This window comes from Solanum lycopersicum, chromosome 8 (genome assembly GCF_036512215.1).
Source record: "Solanum lycopersicum chromosome 8, SLM_r2.1".
Classification (NCBI taxonomy): domain Eukaryota; kingdom Viridiplantae; phylum Streptophyta; class Magnoliopsida; order Solanales; family Solanaceae; genus Solanum; species Solanum lycopersicum.
This window is the reverse complement of record NC_090807.1, coordinates 55,624,582-55,647,045: the sequence shown is the minus strand read 5'-3', so window position 1 is coordinate 55,647,045 and position 22,464 is coordinate 55,624,582. Positions and strand designations below refer to the sequence as shown.

The window sequence follows — 22,464 nt, the reverse complement described above, 5'->3', positions numbered from 1 at the left end:
CTATCTCATAGCTCAAACAAGTAGAAATTGTATTATAACATTTAGATGTATCAACCATGCTTTCCTCTCATTTTTAGATACAAATATGCCAAGTGTAGATAATGAGCATGTTTCATACAATATTAAGTCATTCTTAAATTAATTACATCAAAATAATCAATCGGGTAGACATCCGTCTTCGTATAATAGTACTAACCTAGCACTCTAACTAGTTCAAGTCTAAGATCAAAGTTTTAGGCTCACAAACATAATAATAATAATACGATAAAAGCATGAAATAACAGAAACTCTCATAAACATATCAAATCAAAACAATGTGCAAGAGTCTAAGGTTTCAACCACCTAGAAACATTCTAACGATTCTAGCTCCACTTAATCTTAAGAATTCATGACTAAATGCAAATTTGAAAAGTGATCAAAAGAGCGACTAAGGATCATGCAACCTAAATTCTCAACCTAAAGCCTCCCTAACGATTAATACGACTTAATATAAAGATAATCTAACTAAGCCAAGTCTAAACAGAAGAAGTCACCTCAAGATTGAAATTGCAGTCAAACCTTTAATAAATAAGTAAATAAATTAGACTAATTCGATCGATTTGTGTCAAAGTACAATAACATTTAAAAATATGTAACTAATACCCACATGAATATAGTATAATTTAAACTGATAGTACTCGATTAGTTGTATATGGAAAGACTTCAACTCTTATTTTTAACTAAAAAAGTAAATGCTATAATTTTTTTAAAATATACATATAATAAAAAAAATGAAAGTAAGTTGATAGGAATAAATATGTAATTTTATTATTTTAATTCAAGCATAACTAATACCCATCTTCTACTTTGCATAAAATTATATCTATACTTCCTCATAAATTATGTGACTATTAATTATATAGAATTACTAAAACACAACAAAACACCATATAAGATTACTATATGAATGCACAACAAAATTTTACTAAATTAATATTCGGTGAATTAATAATTTTCCTAAGATAATATTTTTTTACGGTCTCAACTTGGGCCAAAAAAAAATCACCCCTTTTGATAAGAAAAAAAGATAATATTTAAGAAGTCCTCTATAAGGTTCCATTAATATTATAAATTAATAATTCCTTAAAAGTACAAATATATATAACATAATTTAGTAAAATATGATTCTATTGTGTGTGTTTTTTGGGTTAATATTTAAATATAGTTGAAACTCATCTCTAAGTTTTGTTTTTTTGGGTTGATATTTAAATATAGTTGAAACTCATCTCTAAGTGTTCTTATTTCATCCAAAAGTTTTAGTATTGTCTTTTCGACTACACCATAAAATTATGAAGAGTTCTATGCGATACGTGATTCCTTACGCGTAACTGACTCCAAAAGTATTGGATCATCTTTAACTTATCAACAATATCTTTCTCGGTGATATCCATAACTTCTTTTAAGCTCTGGACCTCTGAACATGCATAATTTTTATTTGGGTAATTCAACAGGTTATTGACGTCCATTTTATTGCGATAACTGGGATAATTAATCATGACCTCAACTTCATGAGTGACGTGTTGACTAGTAGATTCTTTTTTTTTTTTTTTGAGATTTCATTTTCCAATGAAATTTATAGTGTTGAAAATAATTTGCTATTTGTCTCTTGCTGAATACTCGTTGTCTAAGCTTGTATTGCCAAATTGACAACATCCGAAACACTTATCTTTTTAGTGAATTGTTTAACAAAAACATATATTACAAATAGATCATACACACACATTATACTTTATATGATGAAGTTTTATTTATTTTTGTATGGATTCAGATAATTTTGATGTATTCATTGCGCTTTATATTTTATTTTTATGTGAATTTAATAACTAAGATACATAAACTAACAAAACACAATAATTTTTATGTGATCAAAATCAACCTTTCTTGAATCTCAAAATACTCTTTAATAATATCTCTACAAGATAATAATATTTCACGATCCACCTATATTAATTAAGAGAAGTTTTAGTGTAACTTTTACCCTAACATTTGAAACCCAACAATCAAAAATTATATAAAATCAACAGAAATATTTAAAATTCCATTAAACTTAGTGCAAATTAATAGTTTCATTCTCAAACTATTAACAATCTTAAAAATATCTCTTTATTAATTTCATTTTCAAATTATACTTCTATAATAAGAGTTTGAATTCAGTTGCTATTCAAATAACCTGTCAAGGTAATAACGGGGCAAATTTGACCCTTTTATTTAACCTTTTTAAAAAAACAGAGTAGCTATTTCTCTCTTCTCTTGGCAAAGCAAGAGTTGAGAGAGATCTCATCGGCTTTATACTTTTTGAAGAGATCTCATCCTTTTTTCCTTTCAGTTTCAGATCTCTATATCTTTTTCCAGAATTTTGAATCAGGTTTCGCTTATTGGGTAGATTCAGCCATGGATTTCATGAAGGTCTTCGATCAAACGGTTCGCGAAATGTAAGCGCAAAGTTATCATCTTTTGCTTAAAGCTGTGAATTAGTAGTATCCACTTTTAATTGTGTCAAATCAATTAATTATTTTATTGTGATAACTTTTATCAGAAAGAGGGAGGTGAATTTGAAAGTATTGAAAGTCCCTGAGATCGAGCAGAAGGTAAACAAAAAATTCACTTTTTCTTAGTATCTTGGTTGGTATTAGCTCATTGGGATTGTACAATGACTGATTAATTAAGTAAAAGAAGTAATTTCTCGAGTAAAGGACCTTTGAATGAGGTACACTAGATTTTCTGAAGCAAAATTTGTGTTTTTATAGTTGTTGAGTAGAAAATGTAGAGAATAGTACTACAGGATAAAGCGACAGAACTAAGCTTAAGAATACACAGAGAATCCTACGGGGTTGAACCATAGCAATGAGATACAATGCTATAAGCATCTTATTTGTCCGGATCTAGGATCTCTGTCTTAATTGTTCCTCAGAATTCTATCTGCTGTTTGCTAATATTCTTAATTACCTACTCATTTGATCGTGTGTTAGAACCCAAAAAATGAAGTTTAGTGGGCTAAATGTCATCATGAAAGCATCACCAGAGTTGTGCTCTTTGCTATGCATTTTAACTTTGCATAGTTCAGGATTACTTTTTGGTCTAGGAAAATGCTGGCGAGTATCCTTATGCTAGGCTTCTTACATGAAATGAGCGGCGTGGAAATTAGATTGGATGTTAGGGCTTTCTACTTTGGACTCTCCTCTTCTTTTTTTTTCATTGGTTTGAAGGATGATGTGATTATTTCAACATGGTACTAGGTATTGGATGCTACTGATGATGAGCCCTGGGGCCCTCATGGTACTGCTTTGGCTGAGATAGCACAGGCTACAAAAAAATTGTACGAGTTAGCCATTGTATATTCTTGATTCAGTTGATTAATTATTTGTCTGCGTCTTTTCGTTTCAAAAAAAAATATTATTTGTCTGCGTCTTTTCTTCAGCTGGTTGATCTATTTAGGTATTTTGCAGCTCCGAGTGTCAGATGGTCATGAATGTGCTCTGGACAAGATTGACTGAAACTGGAAAGAACTGGCGATATGTCTATAAGGTAGAACTATACTTTTTATGGCATCAACTATCATAGCTAAGAGAATCAAAACTTTAGCACTTCAAACAAAACAAAAAGATTGCAAAAAGTTAAGCTTCCAATGATCATATCTGTTGTCTCTTTCGAGTTTCTATTCTTATAAATTTTCAAACAATCTCTTATTTAAATAGTAATGGAATTAATTTTTGTACCAGTCATTGGCTGTTATAGAGTACTTGGTGGCGCATGGAGCTGAACGTGCAATTGATGACATCATAGAACATACCTATCAGATCTCTGTACGTAAAATTCATGTTATTTTCTCTTCTTTTTTTTCATTTGCCATCACCAATACATAGTGCTTTTTCCTAGTTTTACGAAACACATGTGATCAAATACCTGTCCCTTTATATCTTACGTATTTATCGTTTCAAATTTTTGCTCAAGTCTCTCACAACTTTCGAGTATGTTGAGCCAAATGGTAAGGATGTGGGAATTAATGTGAGGAAGAAGGCGGAAAATGTTGTGGCATTATTAAATAACAAAGAGAAGATACAAGAGGTTAGGAGTAAAGCTACTGCAAATCGTGAGAAGTAAGTATATTATTTCAGGTCTGACTTTCATTTTGATTACTCAAGAGTACCTGAAAACTGTAGTTGCATAATTACATGCTGATGGTATCAGATGCCACCTTTTAGGTACGTTGGACTATCATCTTCCGGAATAACATATAAGGCAAGCTCTGCCTCTTTTAGTAGCAGCAGAAGCGGCTTACAGAGTAGTGAACGGTATGGAGGTTTTGGAAATAAAAGCGATGGTGATTCATTTAAGGATAGTTATAATGAAAAGGATCGATATGATGAAGATAAGGTCGATCAAAGTACTTTTAAGCCAAAGAAGGGATCCTCTCGCTATGGCAGGTCTGTACACCTGGCTCCATTAGCTTATTTATTTGTATCATTGAATTTTCTTAAAACAAGTGTAGCTGACTTCCTTTATCCTGCACTGACTTTATGCGATAGCTGATTATCCCCGAGGTTTTTACATGAAAAGGACTCACATTTGGTGTTACACTGAATATGTTGTTGTTTTTGTAGACTCACATTTGGGGTTTATGGGTCTAAGACAGTTCATGCTTTCACGTAATTGCTGAACGTGTTAACTGATGATGTATAACCATTCAACTAACATACTATTTGAAAGCTGATTGCCAAAGAATGTAACATATATACCAGGAAAATGGCAAAAAATTACATTGCTGGTGGTGCATAAACTGAGGATATGTGTTACCATATTCTCAGATGTTCATGTTGCTAGCACAAACTTTTGCTCTATGTAGTTTCTGCTTCTTCTAGAAAAAGAAAGTTCTCTGTCAAAACAAGCGCGAAGGGTGCTGTACTTTCTTGGGGATTAGGAGAGGAGTTGGGTTGGCGTGTGGTGGGGGAATAAGGATAAGTGCTGCTTATGGATCCTTTAGACTACACTAAAGTGTTTAGACAAATCTTACAGGACCTTTTTAGCTACATTGAAGAATTAGAAATTGAGTAATGGGATGTCTGTGACAGATATTCACACATGAGTTACTGTTAGTAGAAAATTAGATACTTGTATATGAGTCCACATAATGTAGGATCCTTGTACTTTGGTGTTCTTCTCTGTTTTGGTTAACATTTGCTCCATCTTCAGGAATTTGATTTTTTGATTGATGAGGGAACTACATGATTCTGTGAACTCTTTGATTTTTCCCTCGCTTCTTCTGGAAATGAAGATGTGTTGGCAAAAAGTTGATGTTTAAGCCTAGAATCGTCTAGAATTAATATCAATTATTTGTGTAATTTGCTAAGATCTGCCATTTTAAGGATTTGTTAGATACCATATCTAGAACTTTTCTTGTCTATTATCTGCATTCTTATTTGTTGGTGAGAGAAATAGCAGGAATATGTGTTTGTAGTCTGTAATGTGTGAGGGGTGATGTAGAATGAACAGCGTCTGCAGTGATGTAGTGATCTTGTAAGATTAGAGAGAGAGTAGATGGACAAGATTATGAGGAACTTTTTGTGGGAAGGTAGTAAGTATATGTGGAGGGCCTTCCCAGTTTTAAGGGGAGCGCTGAAGCGGAAAACCGACAAGGTCCCGCTTCACGCTTTAAGAAAAGCGCTTGGTTCATTGAAATGAAGCACAATTTAAAAGAAAAAATACCAAAATAAATAGAGACAAAATATATAAGCATAAATTCATATTATGGATTGAAGTGGGGAATGATAGACATTCAAGGTTCCGGCAAGATGCTTGGATAGGTCACACACCACTGAATGTAAAATACCAGGACTTAAATGGATTTACCACTAACTCAGATAGCTTGGTCTCAGACCGTTGGAATGGTAGCACCTTGTGCATTAGCTTTAGAAGGAATTGCTTTGATTGGGGGATACATGAAGTGGCTCTTTTGTTGGGAGATTTGGACAATGTGGCTCTAAATGTCAAGGCACCTGACAGTACCCTCTGACTAGGCGAAATAATGGGTTTTTCTTAGTTCATGCTACAAAACAATTAGTTGTTATAGGGGCAGCCCTTTTAGTTGACCATGGCAGCACTTGTGGAAGTCCAAGGCTCCTTACAAGGTTTGTTGCTTTATGGGGTTGGTTACTCACGAGGTGTTCCTGTCTGAAATCAATTTTCAGAAAAGGCGTGTCATTATGTAGTAGTTATGTGTAACAGTGAAGGAGTATTGCAGCCATCTCTTTCTATATTGCTCACTAGCAAGTCAGTTATGGTAACTGTTTTTTAACTTATTCAAGATACCACTGACCATGCCTGATTCAGTGAGGAAGCTATGGACCATCTAGAGTACTGAAGGAATTAGAAGCCTGCTAGGAAGATTTGAAAAACAATATCAGCTTGTGTTTGCTGGATGTTGTGGAAAGAAAGAAATGCAAGATGTTTTGAAGGGAAAACAAATAAGGTGCATAAGATTGTCTTGCCTAAGGCTATGCAATGACTTATTAGGATTTTTTCCTAGATGTTAAAGGGTAGGACTTAATCATTGCGAGAAGGTGCGCACTAACTTAATTGCACCAACATTGAAATTAGAGAATCAAATGAAGTTTTGGAGGAGTGTGAGACACCCCTCGCGTGAACGGGTGCATGTATGTGTACAACCAAATACTCGATAGAAAGTGCAAATGACAGTGTAGGGAAAGCAAAAACAAGTAGTGTTCAAAAACAATAAGGAACACAAGTTTTGATTTGGCTTGTTGCCTTTCAAACAAAACAATATATCATTTAGGTAAAGCTGAAAATAAACAATTAATCACAAATCTTAATCCTAACTTAAGTTTTCTAAGGTTAAAACCTAAGCAACTCTTGTATGATGTCTATATTTCCTATGCCTGCCAATGTATCTAAGAACATTGATGCCTTAGAAGGAATTTCCTATGGCAAGGCAGTGAAGATATGAAGAAGTTCCATCTAGTTGAATGGGAGGAACTGACTGTGAGTAAGATACATGAGGTCTAGGCACAAGAACCTGAGGAAACAAAATCAGAGCCTAATGATGAAGTGGTTGTGGAAGTTTTCAAATGAAGATCACATGCTCTGGCAAGAAGTAATCACAGCAAAATATGGTATGGAAGATAAGTGGATGACAGAAATGGTAAGTACTCCATATAAATACACTGTTTGGAGGGCAATCAGAAATTTATGGCAGTGCTATATCATAGAACCAGGGTAGAAGTGGGAGATGGTTTAAAGTTATCCTTCTGGGAGAAGACAAATGGAATGGGGCAGTTCCAATGAAACAACTGCATCCTGAATTGTTCATCTTATGCCAACATCAATAGGCCACTGTTACAATGTGGACTGGAGAAGGATGAAATCAGTTCCTTGGGAGGAACCTCCATGATTGGGAAATAGACTAAGCAACAGATTTTTAAAGTTTAGTAGCCTCATTTAGCAATCTCTTACCGATTTGGAAGAATGACCCCAACGGTTAATTCACAATAAATTCTATTTATAAGGAACTCAACAAGAATGCAGGACAGGAGACAGATTGGCCATGGAAGATGATGCGGAAACCAAAGGCACCCTACAAAGTAAACTGCTACACGTGATTGTTGACAAAAGAAGCAGTTTTGATGCATGAATATTTAAGCAAAAGAGGCTATCAGTTGGCTTCTAGATGTACTTTATGTGGAGAGCATACAGAGACAATTAACCATCTTTTTTTGCACTGTACATGGACATAACAGTTATGGAAAATGTTATCTGTCTAAAGGGGATAAGATGGGTGAGACCAGGGAGCATTAAAGGAGTTCTAAGCAGCTGGAATAGAGATGGCAATGCTTAGATAAGTAGAAGAGATGGAAACTTGTCTCAGCATGCATTTGGTGGACAATTTGGAAAGAGAGAAACAACATGAGTTTTGAGAATGTGTAGAACAGCTTACAGAAGATCAAAATGAATTGCTTTGATCTTTTTTATTTTTGGTGTAAAGAAAATATATTAACTAGGACAGAAGACATCTTTGGTGTGCTAGATTGTTTATAGGTAGCAGTTTAGATTTAGACTGTCTTTCTCTCTAAGTTTTAACACTTTTGAAGGGGAGGTTACAGTTCTGTTGTAATATGCATGTGGATATATAGACTAATGTTACCAGTTTCAGAATAAAATAAAAAATCACAGCTGGTTGCTCGCATAGACCATCCTAGTCCTACCATGTCCTAAAAGAGTTGCCACAGTCTTATAGGGCAGTGTAGAAACATATCCCTTTTCTCTGGCTGCATGCCTGCACCACACAAACAACATCTAGAGCTAGGGATGGCAATGGGGCGGGGGCGGGGGCGGGGCAGGTTGAGCTTAACTTGCCCCGCCACATTGCCATCTTATCTACTATCTAGAGCATATATGCCATCCCCTTCCTTAAGTTTTCCTGAGTGAGCATGCTTCTCTTGCTGCCAAGAAAAACATAAAAATTACAAGTGGCCTTGCTCTTCCAGATGAACTTCCATGGCCATAGGTCAGATTGTGAGATTTGCCTAATCTGGTAGTCGTAGGCATAATTGACAGTGTAAACTCCTTCACTGCCAGATTTCTAGCTCAAAGTATTCTCAGATTTTTTGAAACCTTGAATGATTCCAAAATCTTGAACAGATCTACAGCTCTTTCCCAATTCGCAATCATGTAATAATCTTCTAAAAGTGATATCCCATCCTTGTACATCTTTAGTTGATTAAAGGTTTGCATCTGGTTGAGTAGCAATGTTGTAGAAATCAGGGAAAGAGAGAATCATTCCCAAGTCAGTTTCATGCCATAGGAGAATTTTTCTCCTATTACCAACTTTATAGCTGACATTTCTAGCAAGAGGTGACCACAATGATCTGATAGCTTCCCAAACTCCAACCCCACTGGGGCAATTTACAGACTTTTGAATAGGTTGCTCCTTGGTCTAACCATTCTAGCTTTTGGCTCTCAAATTTTTGCCTTTTTCTGTCCCTTTATATTGAAAAGGTGTGTTTTTTCTGTCCGTCCATTTTAAAAAGTTGTTTTTTTTCTGTTCTTCATACTTTAAGCTGCAATACAGTGCTTGTATGAACTTTAGTTCCCTCTTAATTTATATCGTAGATAAAATTTAGCATTGCGTCGACTTAAGTTCAAAACTTGAAATAAGCTGTTTTTTCATGACTGAGTAGATTTCTTGGATGTTTTAACATGTGTCTCATTTTGCTTAACTTGATGACATCTGCAGCAAAGTTCAAGATACTGTTTCTGCTAGTGGATCAAAGATGATTAAGAAGGTAGGTGAGCCTGAAAAATCTTCTTCACAGAGCTCAACTGTACCATCAACCAATTACGAGGAAGATTTTGACGATTTTGATCCTCGGGGTACTTCAAGTTCTAGTAAGTATCTTTTGAGGTTTCAAAGAGATTCAATTTGCAGTCTTCTATTTTGTGCTTCATAGGAGGGTCAAAGTTCCGTTTAACATGTTTTATATACAAAGATTATCTGTAAGTTCACAGATTCAAAGGTATGGGCCAAATAACATCTTTATATTTGCCCCTGCATGGGGTTGGGTGTGCGTACAAATTACACTATTGAAAAAGGGGTAGTAGCAGAAGTCATGTGGGTATGCCAACAAATTACGCTTTGGGGGTTTGTTCTTTTTGAATTAGGTAAAACATTGTAAGTACTGTTGGTTGGCTAAAGTCTAACAAGTTCTCGTATCTAGCTGTCCTATTATACCAGTTACAGCGGTGAAGGAACTAGGGCATATTAATATACTAGTCGAAGAAAACAACGAATTATTATTCAATTTTTAAGACATTTATTTGATACAGGAGACATCCATCTTTACATTAGATCATTGCGTAGAAGTGTAGGTTTTTTGGATGCACCGAAAGTAAAATTTGTGTCATAAATCTCTTGGGTGGGGGATGGGATAGGGGTAATAAACGCCCATTGAATGGGAGCACATATGTGTGGTCGAAAGGAAACCATTGAGGTCCTAATCCAATGTAGAATGCAACTTACACCTTGATTTCTTATTTTTGTTTCAAAATTTAGTGAGTTATTTGGTTGTCGAACAGAGCCTTCTGCAGGAAGTTCTAACCAAGTAGATCTATTTGGGCAAGATTTGCTCGGTGACCTCTTGGATGTACCAACACCTGCTCCAACTGCTACATCTACAGTGAACACTAATCCATCAGAGGTTGATTTATTTGCTGATGCCACCTTTGTATCAGCAAAACCTGAAACTGAAATGGGTGTAACTTCCCAAACTCCAGTAAGAATCCATCCATCACCTTGAAAAAAATCTCACTCTTGAGTATTGGTTGGTTAGTTTTCAAGTAGCCATTTCTATTTTCTGCAGATGGGTGTGGATCTGTTTGCCTCCCAGCCTGCCCCTTCAGGTGCAGCTTCAACAATAGATTTCTTCGCTGCACCGGATCCTGTTATACAGTCTGATAACAAATCCTCAAAATCAGACCAAATGAATATCAACATTGTTGATCCATTTGCTTCAGTTCCACTAAATACTTTTGATAACTCTGACCCTTTTGGTTCATTTGTTTCTCATAAACCTGTACCTTTCCCCGATGAAAATACTAGCAATGGCGGGAATCATGATGCTCGTGACAAAGTAAGCAAATTGTCTGTTGAAGCTAAAACACCAGCAAAGAACACATTTCAAGTCAGGTCTGGAATATGGGCTGATTCATTGAGCCGTGGGCTGATTGATCTGAATATAAGTGCACGTAAGTTCTGAACATCACTTACATTTCTGTTTAATGTTGATTATCATGTGTGCTGTTGGTATTTATATTTAGTGACGTGTGTTGTTTTTTCATAAAACATTGATTCTGGAGATGTTAAGCATCAAGTTGTATCAGAGTCTTATAGTTGCTGGATTTCTTAAAACTAAACTTAGAAAAATTGCACCTTCCCTATTGATTTCAACATACATGTCATAAATGAGTCCGTTGAATATTCTTGGTGCAACTTTCAGTGACCTGGTGGATGTAGTCAGATTAACGAGTCATTGATTGGATACTCGACAATGTCAATATAAGGTCAGCCTAGTAGCAATGCAGAACAGTTCTTGTCTTGTTTCCCAAAACACCCGTCTCCCAAAAGATGGTTTGAATTGTCCCTTCTGAACATAGATCCTTATCAGCTACATGAATTTAGCCAATTGTAATTTGATGGTTTGACCAAACAGGTGCACAAGATGTGTAACGTTTTAAATGAAAAAAATTACTATACTGAAGCTTTATGCTACCTGATGGAACTAACTCTGTTTCCCCGCCTTACCAGCCAAAAAGGTTAACCTTGCAGATGTTGGCGTAGTGGGAGGATTGACTGACGGATCAGATGAGAGAGAAAAAGGGCCAACTTCTTTTTACAGTAGCAAAGCAATGGGTCAAGGAATTGGGTATGGCAAATCTGGTTTTCCATCAGCACCAACAGCTGGAGATGACATATTTTCAAGTCTCAACACACAAAACTATCAGTTTGGCAGTTTTCAGAAGTGAATAATTGCAGGTCAAGATATTCATTTGTGAGCTTTGACGATCGGATTGGAGACACTACATTGTGATTCTGTAAATTAGGAAAGTGACCAAACCAGCAACTATTTGAAGTACAACCCCATGCAGCGTCTTCTATGCTGATATTATCTTTGTTTTGGTTTTTCTTAGCCCCTACTCTTAAGGAGCTTGTATTCAACTTTTCAAATCATATCTTATATAAAGCTTGTCTCATATAACAAGAATAATCAGCACTCAACTCTCTACAGGTGGCAGCAATATATATTGGTATTTATAAGCGCATAATCTTCATTTCATTGCGGTGCGATTAAACCTATTATATATCCTAATGCTGAAATGAATAATTATCTTAGAAAGAAGATCAAAGATTACTGAAATTTCTCATCATCCTTCCCATTCCCTCATTATTTTCAGTCCAGTAGCTGAAACAATGGAGCACATCAAGTTGTACATTGTAGCCACCACCAAACTTCTTATTTATGATACAATGAGGGTCTCTATATGTATTTTGCCTTTTCTTTTTCTTGTCTTGATCTAAAGATACAATATAAAGATCAGAAATCTAGCAGTTTCCCCATTAGAATAGCTTGGGCTTTTCTGGCTTGCTTTTGTGGTCCAATGATGAAAACCTGCACCAAAGCAATCCTAAGATGAGACAAGTAATTCAACAGCAATTGGAAATACTTTAAAGAAGAAAAAAAGAGCAACCCAAAAGTAAGAACAACTTTGCAGAAACAGTAGTTAAGGTGGAAAGTCAAAACTATCTACAATTTTGCATCTCTCATATGAGGGGTTCCAACCACCTCAGGATAAATGGTGCACAATGAACTTGGTTGCATGGTCTTGTTTATGTTACTAAATAAAAGAGAAACAGCATGTCTACCAAATATTTTTGGTGGAAAAAGACAACGGAATACAATAGCATTCAATGTTTGACAACATAGCACTAACCTTATCAGGAGGACCTTTAGCACCTCCTATGAATATTTCAGCACTGCAAATGATAAGATTGTCAAATTGGAGGGGAGCTTTTACCCTCGATGGGCATTAAAGCACACATTAAAAGCTGAAGAAAAGAAACATACTCGCATGACTGCTTTATCGACAATATAGAAGCTCCCCTTCTGCCAATAACACGTCCCATTTTCCCCGGGGGAACATCAACAACAGACAAAACTTCTTCTTCAAGGATACTTCCGTCAGCAACAATGTTTTCTGCTATCACAACCCACCTAATATTAGTAAGTTCGCTCTAAAGGTACAAGCATAAGACTTTCATCTGGGACAGAATTTCTTTAGTCCGAATTCTGCACCCCATCATGGCAGATTTAGATGCATGTCTGCGTTAGTCATGTAAAACAAACATCTGCATGGTTCTTGAACTGAACAACTTATGAGACATCATTGCTTTATCAAGTTAAATTTTCATGACAACCATTAATAGAGGTTTCACAATTTCAACCTCAGGACTAGACAATTTTAAATTGGTGTTTCATAAAAAGGTACATACAAATTTCTTGCCTTTTAGAACCCAATACAGCTTTTACCAGCATACTTGCTATAGCTGTCTATATGCTTCAATCAATCAAATAGGCCTCAGGTCCAGATTAGTTGAAGTCATCCATATTAATCCTTCATATCCACTTCACTCAATTCAGGTCCACTCCAATACTAAATAAATTTATCTTTCTAAGACAAACTGGTGGTTCTAAATATCACATTACTCCTATAATACACTTATAGGCTCGAAAGATTAAATTCATTTCCATGAGATAAACCATAGATGGTTTTTATATTTACAGCAAGCTTAGGGTTGAACAAAACCAGCAAATACTGAGAGAGACAGGGAAGAAATATACCTGGAATCGGAGGTAGAGGCGGCCAGTCTGCAAAATGATTGTCATTGATGCAGAAACAGCGACAATAGAGGGCGCCACGGACAGCTAGGTTCCATAAGGACTTGCCATTCAACTTTTGCACCATCTTATGGTATATATGGAGAAGAAATCGGACATCATCTGCAGCAGCACGGATCATCTGTTCAGACAACGGCCTATATGTCCAATACTTGGGGTCCTGGAAATGTGAAAGACATAATTAACCAGAGAAAGTTTAAGCAGATTTAGTGACTGGAAAACTACAAAAATATAGATATTCAAGGAAAGAAAAAGAAACGAAAACAGTATAGTAATTCTCCTATTTGTATATTTGATGGTTTAATGGAAAACAGGCTCGGACAAATAATTCATCAGCTGAACGATCTCACAGTTGACCAACTAATTTATCTAACTCATCAGAATTTCTCTTACATGCTACTATTTGACACTTACATAATGCCACTGGATGAAATGAGAAAAACATAGTTGAGACAAATGACAACTTTTCCCAGAGTAATGAAGGGAATCCAGACAACATAAGAAAGATTCTTCCATCTTTTAGCCCCCCCCCCCCCATTTTCCGCTTAGAGGCTGAAGTGCTCATATTACATATTAAGTCTCTAACTACGGAAAAAGAATCCATCTTTTTCATTGATGTACCGTAGGAATGGGTGTGATTTGGTTATGGGTACTTCATGCAAATTCTTCGAGATACACTTAAAATCAGTTTTTTTCTTTAAAAAAATAGCTCCACATACCCGTATCAGTTATCTATGCACACCCAAATCAACTACAAACCCGTAAACAAATCCATGTAAAATAGGTCTCTAATGTAAATATAGCTACGCAAGGACACAATTTAATCCAAGAAGAGTACAACAAAATGGAAGCAATGAACATGTTCGAAACAAGAAAAACAACTATTCTTTGCTGATGTGCAAGCAAAATTGACTAACCTGTCTTAGAAGAACTCTGACTTCTTCTTTCTCATCATAAGATACTCCTGTCCAAACAAGCAAGAAAATAATCAGTTCCCAGTTTCCACAAATCAAATCTAAATCTGCTCAAAACTTACACCAAAGTAGAGAAGCACTAAGTTTAAGACATAAACACAAGAGAACACTAAATACTGCACCAAACTCAAACTGTTCCTATCCTTGCAGCTGCTTTAGTATGGGTATAAACTATAAAGAACACAAAGAGTAAAGGTTCATTTCTGTGAACAAGTTATACTAGGATAATTATTATATGGGGATTAAAGTACAGGGATCAAACAATGACGGGATTATTTAGTGGACTAGAAATGGGATATTAAAAGGTATAACATAAAACTACAAATTTATTGGTAGATATTTAGTTCATTGGACTAGAAATGGGATATTAAAAGGTATAACATAAAACTACAAATTTGGATGAGGAATTACATTTTGACCATAACTGGATACAAAGAAATGAGTATCAGATAATTTATTGGTCTTACTATAGATTTAAGACTTGTTATGCCTTCCATCAGGCCCTTCACCAAGCCAAAAGAACATAGAATACTCATACATCAGGATTTCTCCTACAATATAGTCCATCCTACTGATGAAGAAATAAGAAGAGTCTGTGGGGAAACAATTTTTTTTATGAGCTGCTAAACAGCAAAAGAAATATATGTGTTAGTCTGCATTGTAAGTCGAAGATGCCACTTTCTGGAGAAGTATGCAGAAAATTCACAGGAAGTGACAGCAAATAAAACGGATACGCCTACTCTTGTAAGCTGGTTGGTGCATTTGAAAGTGGAACAAACATAAAGAGCTGGAATGCTAAAGATCAGGGCCAAAATATCAAGATCCTCAAGCTTGCAGATGACATCAATTTAAGCGAAGGGAAGAAAAAGTGAAATTTTCAAAATTGTAAAAAAAATGTTATTAAAGAGTCCAAAAAACGTTACAACAACAACATACTCAGTATAGTCCAAAAAACATTAAATCCAACAAAAAAATCCATAGGCAATAAAGCCACACAGTATAATATTAAGGGATACCAAACAACTTGAATACAAGCTCTAGTTGATGGAACTCATAAAATTTCAGGATAGTTACATTCTTTTAGAAGGCAGCATGGTAGGTGTGATAATTTTAGTTCTGCTAATGAGGTTAATATTTCTACCTAGGAACTTGTCATCTAATTTATAGGAAAAGGCATTCATAAACATGATTGTTTCCACTAGATGTTATGTTTCCTTCATCCTTGCTTTCAAGCTCATATCTATGCAGCAGAATCCACAGAACAGGGTTGCAAAATTTCAAGCCACACGTAAGCAAGAAAAGATTTAAAGCAGAAAGATCAATACCACAATAACGTGGGTCAGCAAGTAGACCAACAAATGATATGTGACAATCTGGGACCCGTGCCTGTCCTTCTTGTTCATTGATCAAAGAATATGCAATCTGCTTGAGGGGAGAGTATAAACGTTAACAATCCAAGTATATCAAACTTGTCATAACCATAATACTCCCCATTTATCACTTCCAGACAAATAAACCCTAGCTAAAGTCAGCTAACATAATATCAATATTGAATTTATAAAAAGAATGGACATGCAAAGGAACATATTTTGGGAAATAAAACAGAAAGACAAGAGAACAAGTGATGAAAGATGTGACTCGTTTGATCCTCTATGTTTTTTTGAATCAGTCAATTCAATACACATAACATGCAACAACCATTAACCACATCACCTACCAGTTGGGAAGAAGAAACTAACTTGAAACATTAAGTTATAAGAAGAGATTGAGGAAAGAAAACTAAATGAATGGCCACTGTGGTGAATAGGAACAAACCAAACATAATTGGATTGACTGAAAATTCAAGTTTTAAATTTTACCCTTCATGATACTTGGTAGTAAGGCAGTAGTGCAATTTAAATAGGCTCCTCATAAAGCGGCCGGTATCATCTTACTTTACAGTTTAGTATATTCCAAGAACAATGTCACTTTCTACATGTAGTAACTCTCTAATTTCAAGAATCCCGCATGACATGTTTAAGATCACAAGATTCAACAGTCTCCCTCGCTTTCTTAAACTCTATGCCTATTCAAACTAAAACACAGTGAATTGGATGGAATAAAATTTTTATTAACCATAGGGCTTTATAGTCACTTGTAAGCAGAAAGCCTGCAGAAAATCTGAGCAAATATTCAAACAATTAAAATGTCTCAACAACCTAAGATATCATACAAGAAAATAGAACTTTGACGAAGTAATAGATTCCTCATACAACTAGACAACTAATTATTCAACCAAAATTATAGTCAAAACTCCTCCTTTGCTTTATTTGCTTCAGTCTACAAATGTTGTTCCTCCTTGATTGGTGATTTTTTACTGTTCTTGAGAACTGAGGAATTGCAAGGGGGTGGTAGTAATAAGAGTTTATCTTCATCACAACTTTCATAAATCATAGGCTTACAAATAAGACTTCATTTCACAAATGAATTTGACATTTTCACCACTGAAGGTTTGTGGAGCATTCAATGAAAAACTGTTGCTTGCCATGTTGAAAAATATGGTTAAACGAAATAAGGTATGAGTTCAAATTGGTTCTTCTTGAGTAAAAACTCACACATCCTATGATATAAATTGAGGCTCTGCAATCGTGTTGGTTTTTTTTTTTATAAAGATGGAGCAATAAGGAGGTTGAAAATATGTTTAAAAGTTTGTCTCTTAATTTGTTTTATTAACCATAGGATTTTAATAGCCATTTGAAAACAGAAAATCTGCAGAATAATATAACCAAACAACTGATAAGTCTCAACATATCTAACAAAAGTTTAAACTTGTACAACTAGATTTCTAATGACGATTCTAATGTATAATCCATCAATGACAAAGTAGTGGACAAAGTCTACAACTGAACAACTAAGTATTCTAGAAAAACTGTAGCAACAAATACAACATCCAATAATTCCTTTCACAAATCATGTGACCTACTCTTTGATCATCCTCCAAATATTCTCGACTACTCTCAGTATCCAGAAACTTGTCTATGTCCGATATTCAAACTATATAAATGACCAATACATAGTATTAGCTCTAGTTTTTTCTTTCAACAAACATGTCAATCTATACACATCTTAACGTCTTACTTATAATATATACTACTAATAATATATACTACTAACAATTGTACTAACTCTACTTTCAACAAACTGCTCCAGCTTCATACATTTCAAGTTTTCAACTATTTTCAAAACACATCTTAAACTAACGGCATGTGTAAATTAAGTATACTGAGAAAACTTCAATTGAGAATTCTTGCCTGTGTATCCACAACATTGTGCAACTTTATGCCAAACTGAAAATACAATGCCTGAAAGAAGAATGAACAAGTAAATTAAACATGCTACAATGCTTCATAATACAAAATTTGAAAAATAGAAGAAATCAATAAGAGACCTCACTATCTCTTTTGCAATCATGAATAACTTTTGTGATGTAGTTAGACTCGAGTGCAGGCTTACAAGCTTGGACGATAGCCTCCCCGCCTTGAACAGCATCAACCAGATATATTGCATCTGGAAAGGAAAACTGCACAAACAAAAATTCATCAACTGGAAAGCTTCTCTTTTTTTTCTTGGGTTGGATAAGTGTTATCAACTGAAAGCATTACGAACACCAGGTTAGGCTGCAAATAACATTTTTGTTTTGATCTAAAATAAGCTAAAGAAACAAGCAGGAAAATTTAAAAGCAAATCTGAATATGATGATTAAGCCTCCAATCCAGCAGACAAGAACAAAAGAAATTAGACACAAGGATTCAGAGGCCCAATTACTTAGAAGATCAAAGTCTTGAAGGCAAGGCTACAAGCACAAGGATTAAATTTAGCACAAGGCACATTTAAAATTACTTTTAAGAACTCCCAAAATATACTTATTCCAATCTAAATGACTCAATTTGACTAATATGATGATTTGGAAGAATTAACATTTTAACATGTAATTAGTTTGAGGTATGTCTAACAATAGCTATGACTTAGTATGAAAGTCAAGTACTATGTTAGAAAGATATCACATCGGTGCTAGAAAAGTCACAGTATTGCCTATCAACCAATAATAGTTGAATACAGTAAATTTATAATGAATTCTTTGAGACAGTTAAAGAGGGGGGTAAAGTCAATTGAAACAAACCAAAAAGGCAGTGGAAGTTAACTGCATTAGGAACAGTTGTAAGTTGTAACTTGCATAAAAGTAAACATTGGAAATGCAGGGAATACAAAAGTAGCTAGAGAAGAAGGAAACGAGTAATAAGATCATCAAAAAGAATGCATGCTGCCACCGCATCATGAGATTTTTTCAAATTTAGAATAAGAAAGTCTAAAAAGAAAGTCAGACCAATGCAAAACTGGCAACATAAATGCTTAATAGCAGCAAGTTACACTTTTTAAGGCATGTAGGTACTCTAACCCCAGCACTTCACACTCATCTAAGTTGAGGATTGACTCTAATAATATCCACATCCCTTTTTCGTCATCCACTAACTTTCCTCCTTGAACCTACTTTTGTCATAATTTTCGGTATAGCAAGATTTGCTGAAATTCATAAAATTGCAAGCCTGATGGTTCCACTTACCAGCAATTATTTTTGGGTAAATTTGGGCAGAAAGAAACCGAAGATGTTTCATGGTTTATCATGGTTTATCAACTCCAACATTTAGTTGGAACTATCTCACTCCTGTATATAGTGCTCACTACTTTTCTAGATTTTGATAGCTCCCTGATCTTAGCTTAGATATTCTGTACTGGAGCTATTATCCAACTCTTTCTACTCGCTGCATCTTCTTGATGCATTTAAATGAAATTCTCTTCATCGATAAAAGAAAGGAAAATGTAAAGCCTAAAGGAATTCAGACCAATGCAAATCTGGCTATATAAAAGCTTTATCACATCAAATACACTTTTGAAGGCATGTAAGTTCTCTAATCCCACCAACTCTCCACACTACCCCATTCGTCAATGCAAAGGATTGACTTCTAAAAATAGTGATCTCCCTTTCTCCTTCCTTCACTAAAAAATATCCTCTATCATCTCTCTTCGTCACATTTTTCAAGTGCTTACTCTTCAGTCCACAATTGGATGTTCCTTCAAGTGAGGGTAAAGTGAGTGAGAAAAGAAAGAAGATCCAATGATACTAGCTGTGATATCTCAATGTTGAACATGATGAAGATGTCAATTCTCATATTTGTCGTCGAATTCATCTATTCACTTCCTTCTCTATCAAACATAAAATCTCCTAAATACACAGCAGATCACAGATGAAAACAGCCAAAACAGACTACTCACAATGACCACCTTAATTACATTGCCTGCATATGTAGTGACATCTTAGACCACCATGAGACAATATACGAGGTAAGAATGCCAGCCTAATCATTCCCTCCCAAACTAGGATTACCACATAAAGTAAAATGAAACTTTTGAGCAAAACACCAAGTTTGAACTCTACATTACAAGCTCAACTCTGTAAATATGGCTTTTTGCACTGCCCCAAGTGCTTTCAATAGCAATGTTACCAGTTTCAATAATAAATAAATTACAAACTCAACAATTCAAAGGCTTACCAGGTCCATGAAAAGTATGACCATTAAATTGAGTTAAGCAGTTTCATTAATCTAGAGCTGTATGGATTACAACTTCTCCAAGGGTTCTTGGAACCTCTTTTCACTAACCTCAAAATATTTCATAATTGTAGACCATCTAACACCACACTTGAACTTAAATGAGAAATCTAATTCGAAATTTTAAGGCAGAATAACACTATGTATATTCAGATTCTGATTTTACCTGCATAATACAGAGAGTCCCATGGCGACAAAGATCAACACCCTCACAATCAAAACCAATCACCAGTTGTGTCTCAGCAGAAGGTTCCAAGAATTCAACAGGTAGTTCAGATGGATTAGTGACAACATGGATTGGCACTGTAGAAAATTGTGCCTCTTCTTCCCCTTGGATTTTTTCACCTAGGAAGACCAACATCAAATAACATTCCGTTTTCATTTCACATCCTCCTTTAATTTTCCTTTTACTTATGACAAAATTTTAGGTCAAATACCACATGCCATTGTTACTCATAGCTCGGAATATATCTATACAACCAAGAATCACATAAAAATAGGAAGTATAATGGTTAAAACAATGTGCTGCATCTATACTAAAACAGGTAAAAACAACCAGCAATTGAAATAGTTAATGAATCTCCATTAGAAAAACATAGAAACTTCGAACTTGCCTATATCCATTGATGCAAAACTAATGCGACCACAAAAAGTAGTAGAAAACGCATGAAAGTAAAAACCTAATTTCATGAAAATGGAGAATGTAACGCCCAAGAAATCCAAAAAAACAAAGAGATTTTGATCGCTAAAACGATGAATTTAAGGGACGAGGATTACCAGGGTCAGGAGGCAAAGCTTGTTGAGTAGACGCCATGTGATCGGAGCATCCAAGCAGATCGGCAAAAGTTTTCAGAGGGAAATATTCATTTCTTTTTGTTTCTGTTGATGTGTAAAGTTGGTTATATTTATATTATTAGAATCTTGAATGAAGATTTGTCTCGGTGTGAATCTTGTTCAAATCAAGGGATGGTCTAATTAATCACTTTTTCCTTATTTTACTTGTAGATTAAGTAGTCTTAAATTCAATTGTTGACCTATTTCCTTTTGATTTGAATAATGAGTAATTTAATATTTGGCCAAACTCATAAAAACATCTCTAAACTTGTTGAGTTTTTCCCTTTAAATAGTTTAACTATGTCATTTTCCTATTGAGTCATTGAACCACATATAATTTGTTCCTTTTGAACACTGTTGACTGATTTTGACCGACTTTTCTATTGTAACCGACTTTTCTATTGTAATTGTCTTCAATAGTGTTCGTATTATAATGAATTTGATTGAATGAATGAAGACAAATTGCATATTAATCTCATTTGTTTTCTAATGTGTTCAAATGACTTAAAATAAAGTACAATTATTCTCGATCACTATCAATTGGACTAATGAGTTATGGAACAATATATATATCCTCTAAATACCCTTTCCAAAATCTAGTTTCACATAAACCAACGGTGTTTAAAGGAATAAATTATGGGTGGTTCAATGATCCAATAGAAAAATAGCATAGTTAAGGTATTTGAGGGAAAAAACTCAATGAGTTTAGGGATCTGTTTATGTATTTGACCTTAATATTTGCTTATAAATAAGAGTACAGCCAAATACATGAATAGATCCCTAAATTTGTTGGGTTTTTCCTTTCAGGTACCTCAATTGTGCTATTTTGCTGTTGAATCATTGAATCACCCATAATTTGTTCTTTTATAACACCGGTGGTTGATATTGAATCAAATTTTGTGAAGGGTATTAATAGATGATGCATATGTTGTTCCAGAACACATTAATCCAATTGATAGTGAAAATGTTCGAGAATAATTGTGTTTTACTTTAAGTCATTTGAACACATTAGAAAACAAATGAGACTAACACAGAGTTTATCTTCATTCCTTCAATCAAAATCATTACAATACGAACACAATTGATGATATTTACAATAGAGAAGTCTATCAAAATCAGCCAGCAGTGTTTAAAAAAAACAAATTATGGGTGGTTCAATAATTCAATAAAAAAATGGCGTAGTTGAAGTACCTAGGGGGAAGATCTATTTATGAGTCCGGCTTAAGAATAACAATTCTATACATTGATAATTTGTTATTAAGTACATAATATGTTTAATATGGTTTCATTTTATATTTGTGTCCTCTAACTCACTTAAACTTGTATGAAGTTTAATGAACAGATTACACATGTCATACTTGGCATCTTACGGGATAATTTGTGTTTTGTGTATTATTTGTATATGTGGTTCAATTTTATTCAAATTTAAGTGTCTATGTGTGAACATGCAAAGTTGAAGGGTAAAAATGTGAAATGAAATCAAGTTATATGAGACATTTAGGTATTAAT

General features: G+C 34.7%; 2 protein-coding genes across 3 annotated transcripts; one reads left to right on the top strand and one right to left on the bottom strand.

The window, feature by feature from the left end:
* The first annotated feature begins 2,206 nt into the window (after positions 1-2,206).
* LOC101268015 (clathrin interactor EPSIN 1) lies at positions 2,207-11,813 on the top strand. The gene is made up of 11 exons (XM_010326759.4): positions 2,207-2,471; positions 2,576-2,627; positions 3,276-3,355; positions 3,486-3,564; positions 3,759-3,842; positions 3,991-4,136; positions 4,242-4,463; positions 9,287-9,438; positions 10,126-10,322; positions 10,410-10,794; positions 11,354-11,813. The coding sequence occupies exons 1-11, from the start codon at positions 2,431-2,433 to the stop codon at positions 11,569-11,571; spliced, it is 1,656 nt and encodes a 551-aa protein (XP_010325061.1). The 5' UTR covers positions 2,207-2,430; the 3' UTR covers positions 11,572-11,813.
* Positions 11,814-11,954: 141 nt separating this feature from the next.
* LOC101267726 (uncharacterized) lies at positions 11,955-21,139 on the bottom strand. 2 transcript variants are annotated; one of them, XM_004245078.5, is made up of 10 exons: positions 20,899-21,139; positions 20,288-20,466; positions 17,904-18,035; positions 17,767-17,817; positions 15,802-15,898; positions 14,420-14,466; positions 13,446-13,662; positions 12,672-12,801; positions 12,538-12,580; positions 11,955-12,215 (listed from the first exon to the last, which is right to left on the bottom strand). In XM_004245078.5, exons 1-10 carry the CDS (start codon positions 20,933-20,935, stop codon positions 12,141-12,143), a joined length of 1,008 nt encoding a protein of 335 aa, XP_004245126.1. In that variant the 5' UTR covers positions 20,936-21,139; the 3' UTR covers positions 11,955-12,140. The 2 variants fall into 2 exon arrangements, with proteins under 2 accessions (XP_004245126.1, XP_025888087.1); XM_026032302.2 differs by having other exon boundaries at positions 12,672-12,804; positions 20,899-21,112.
* Between the last annotated feature and the right edge of the window lie 1,325 nt (positions 21,140-22,464).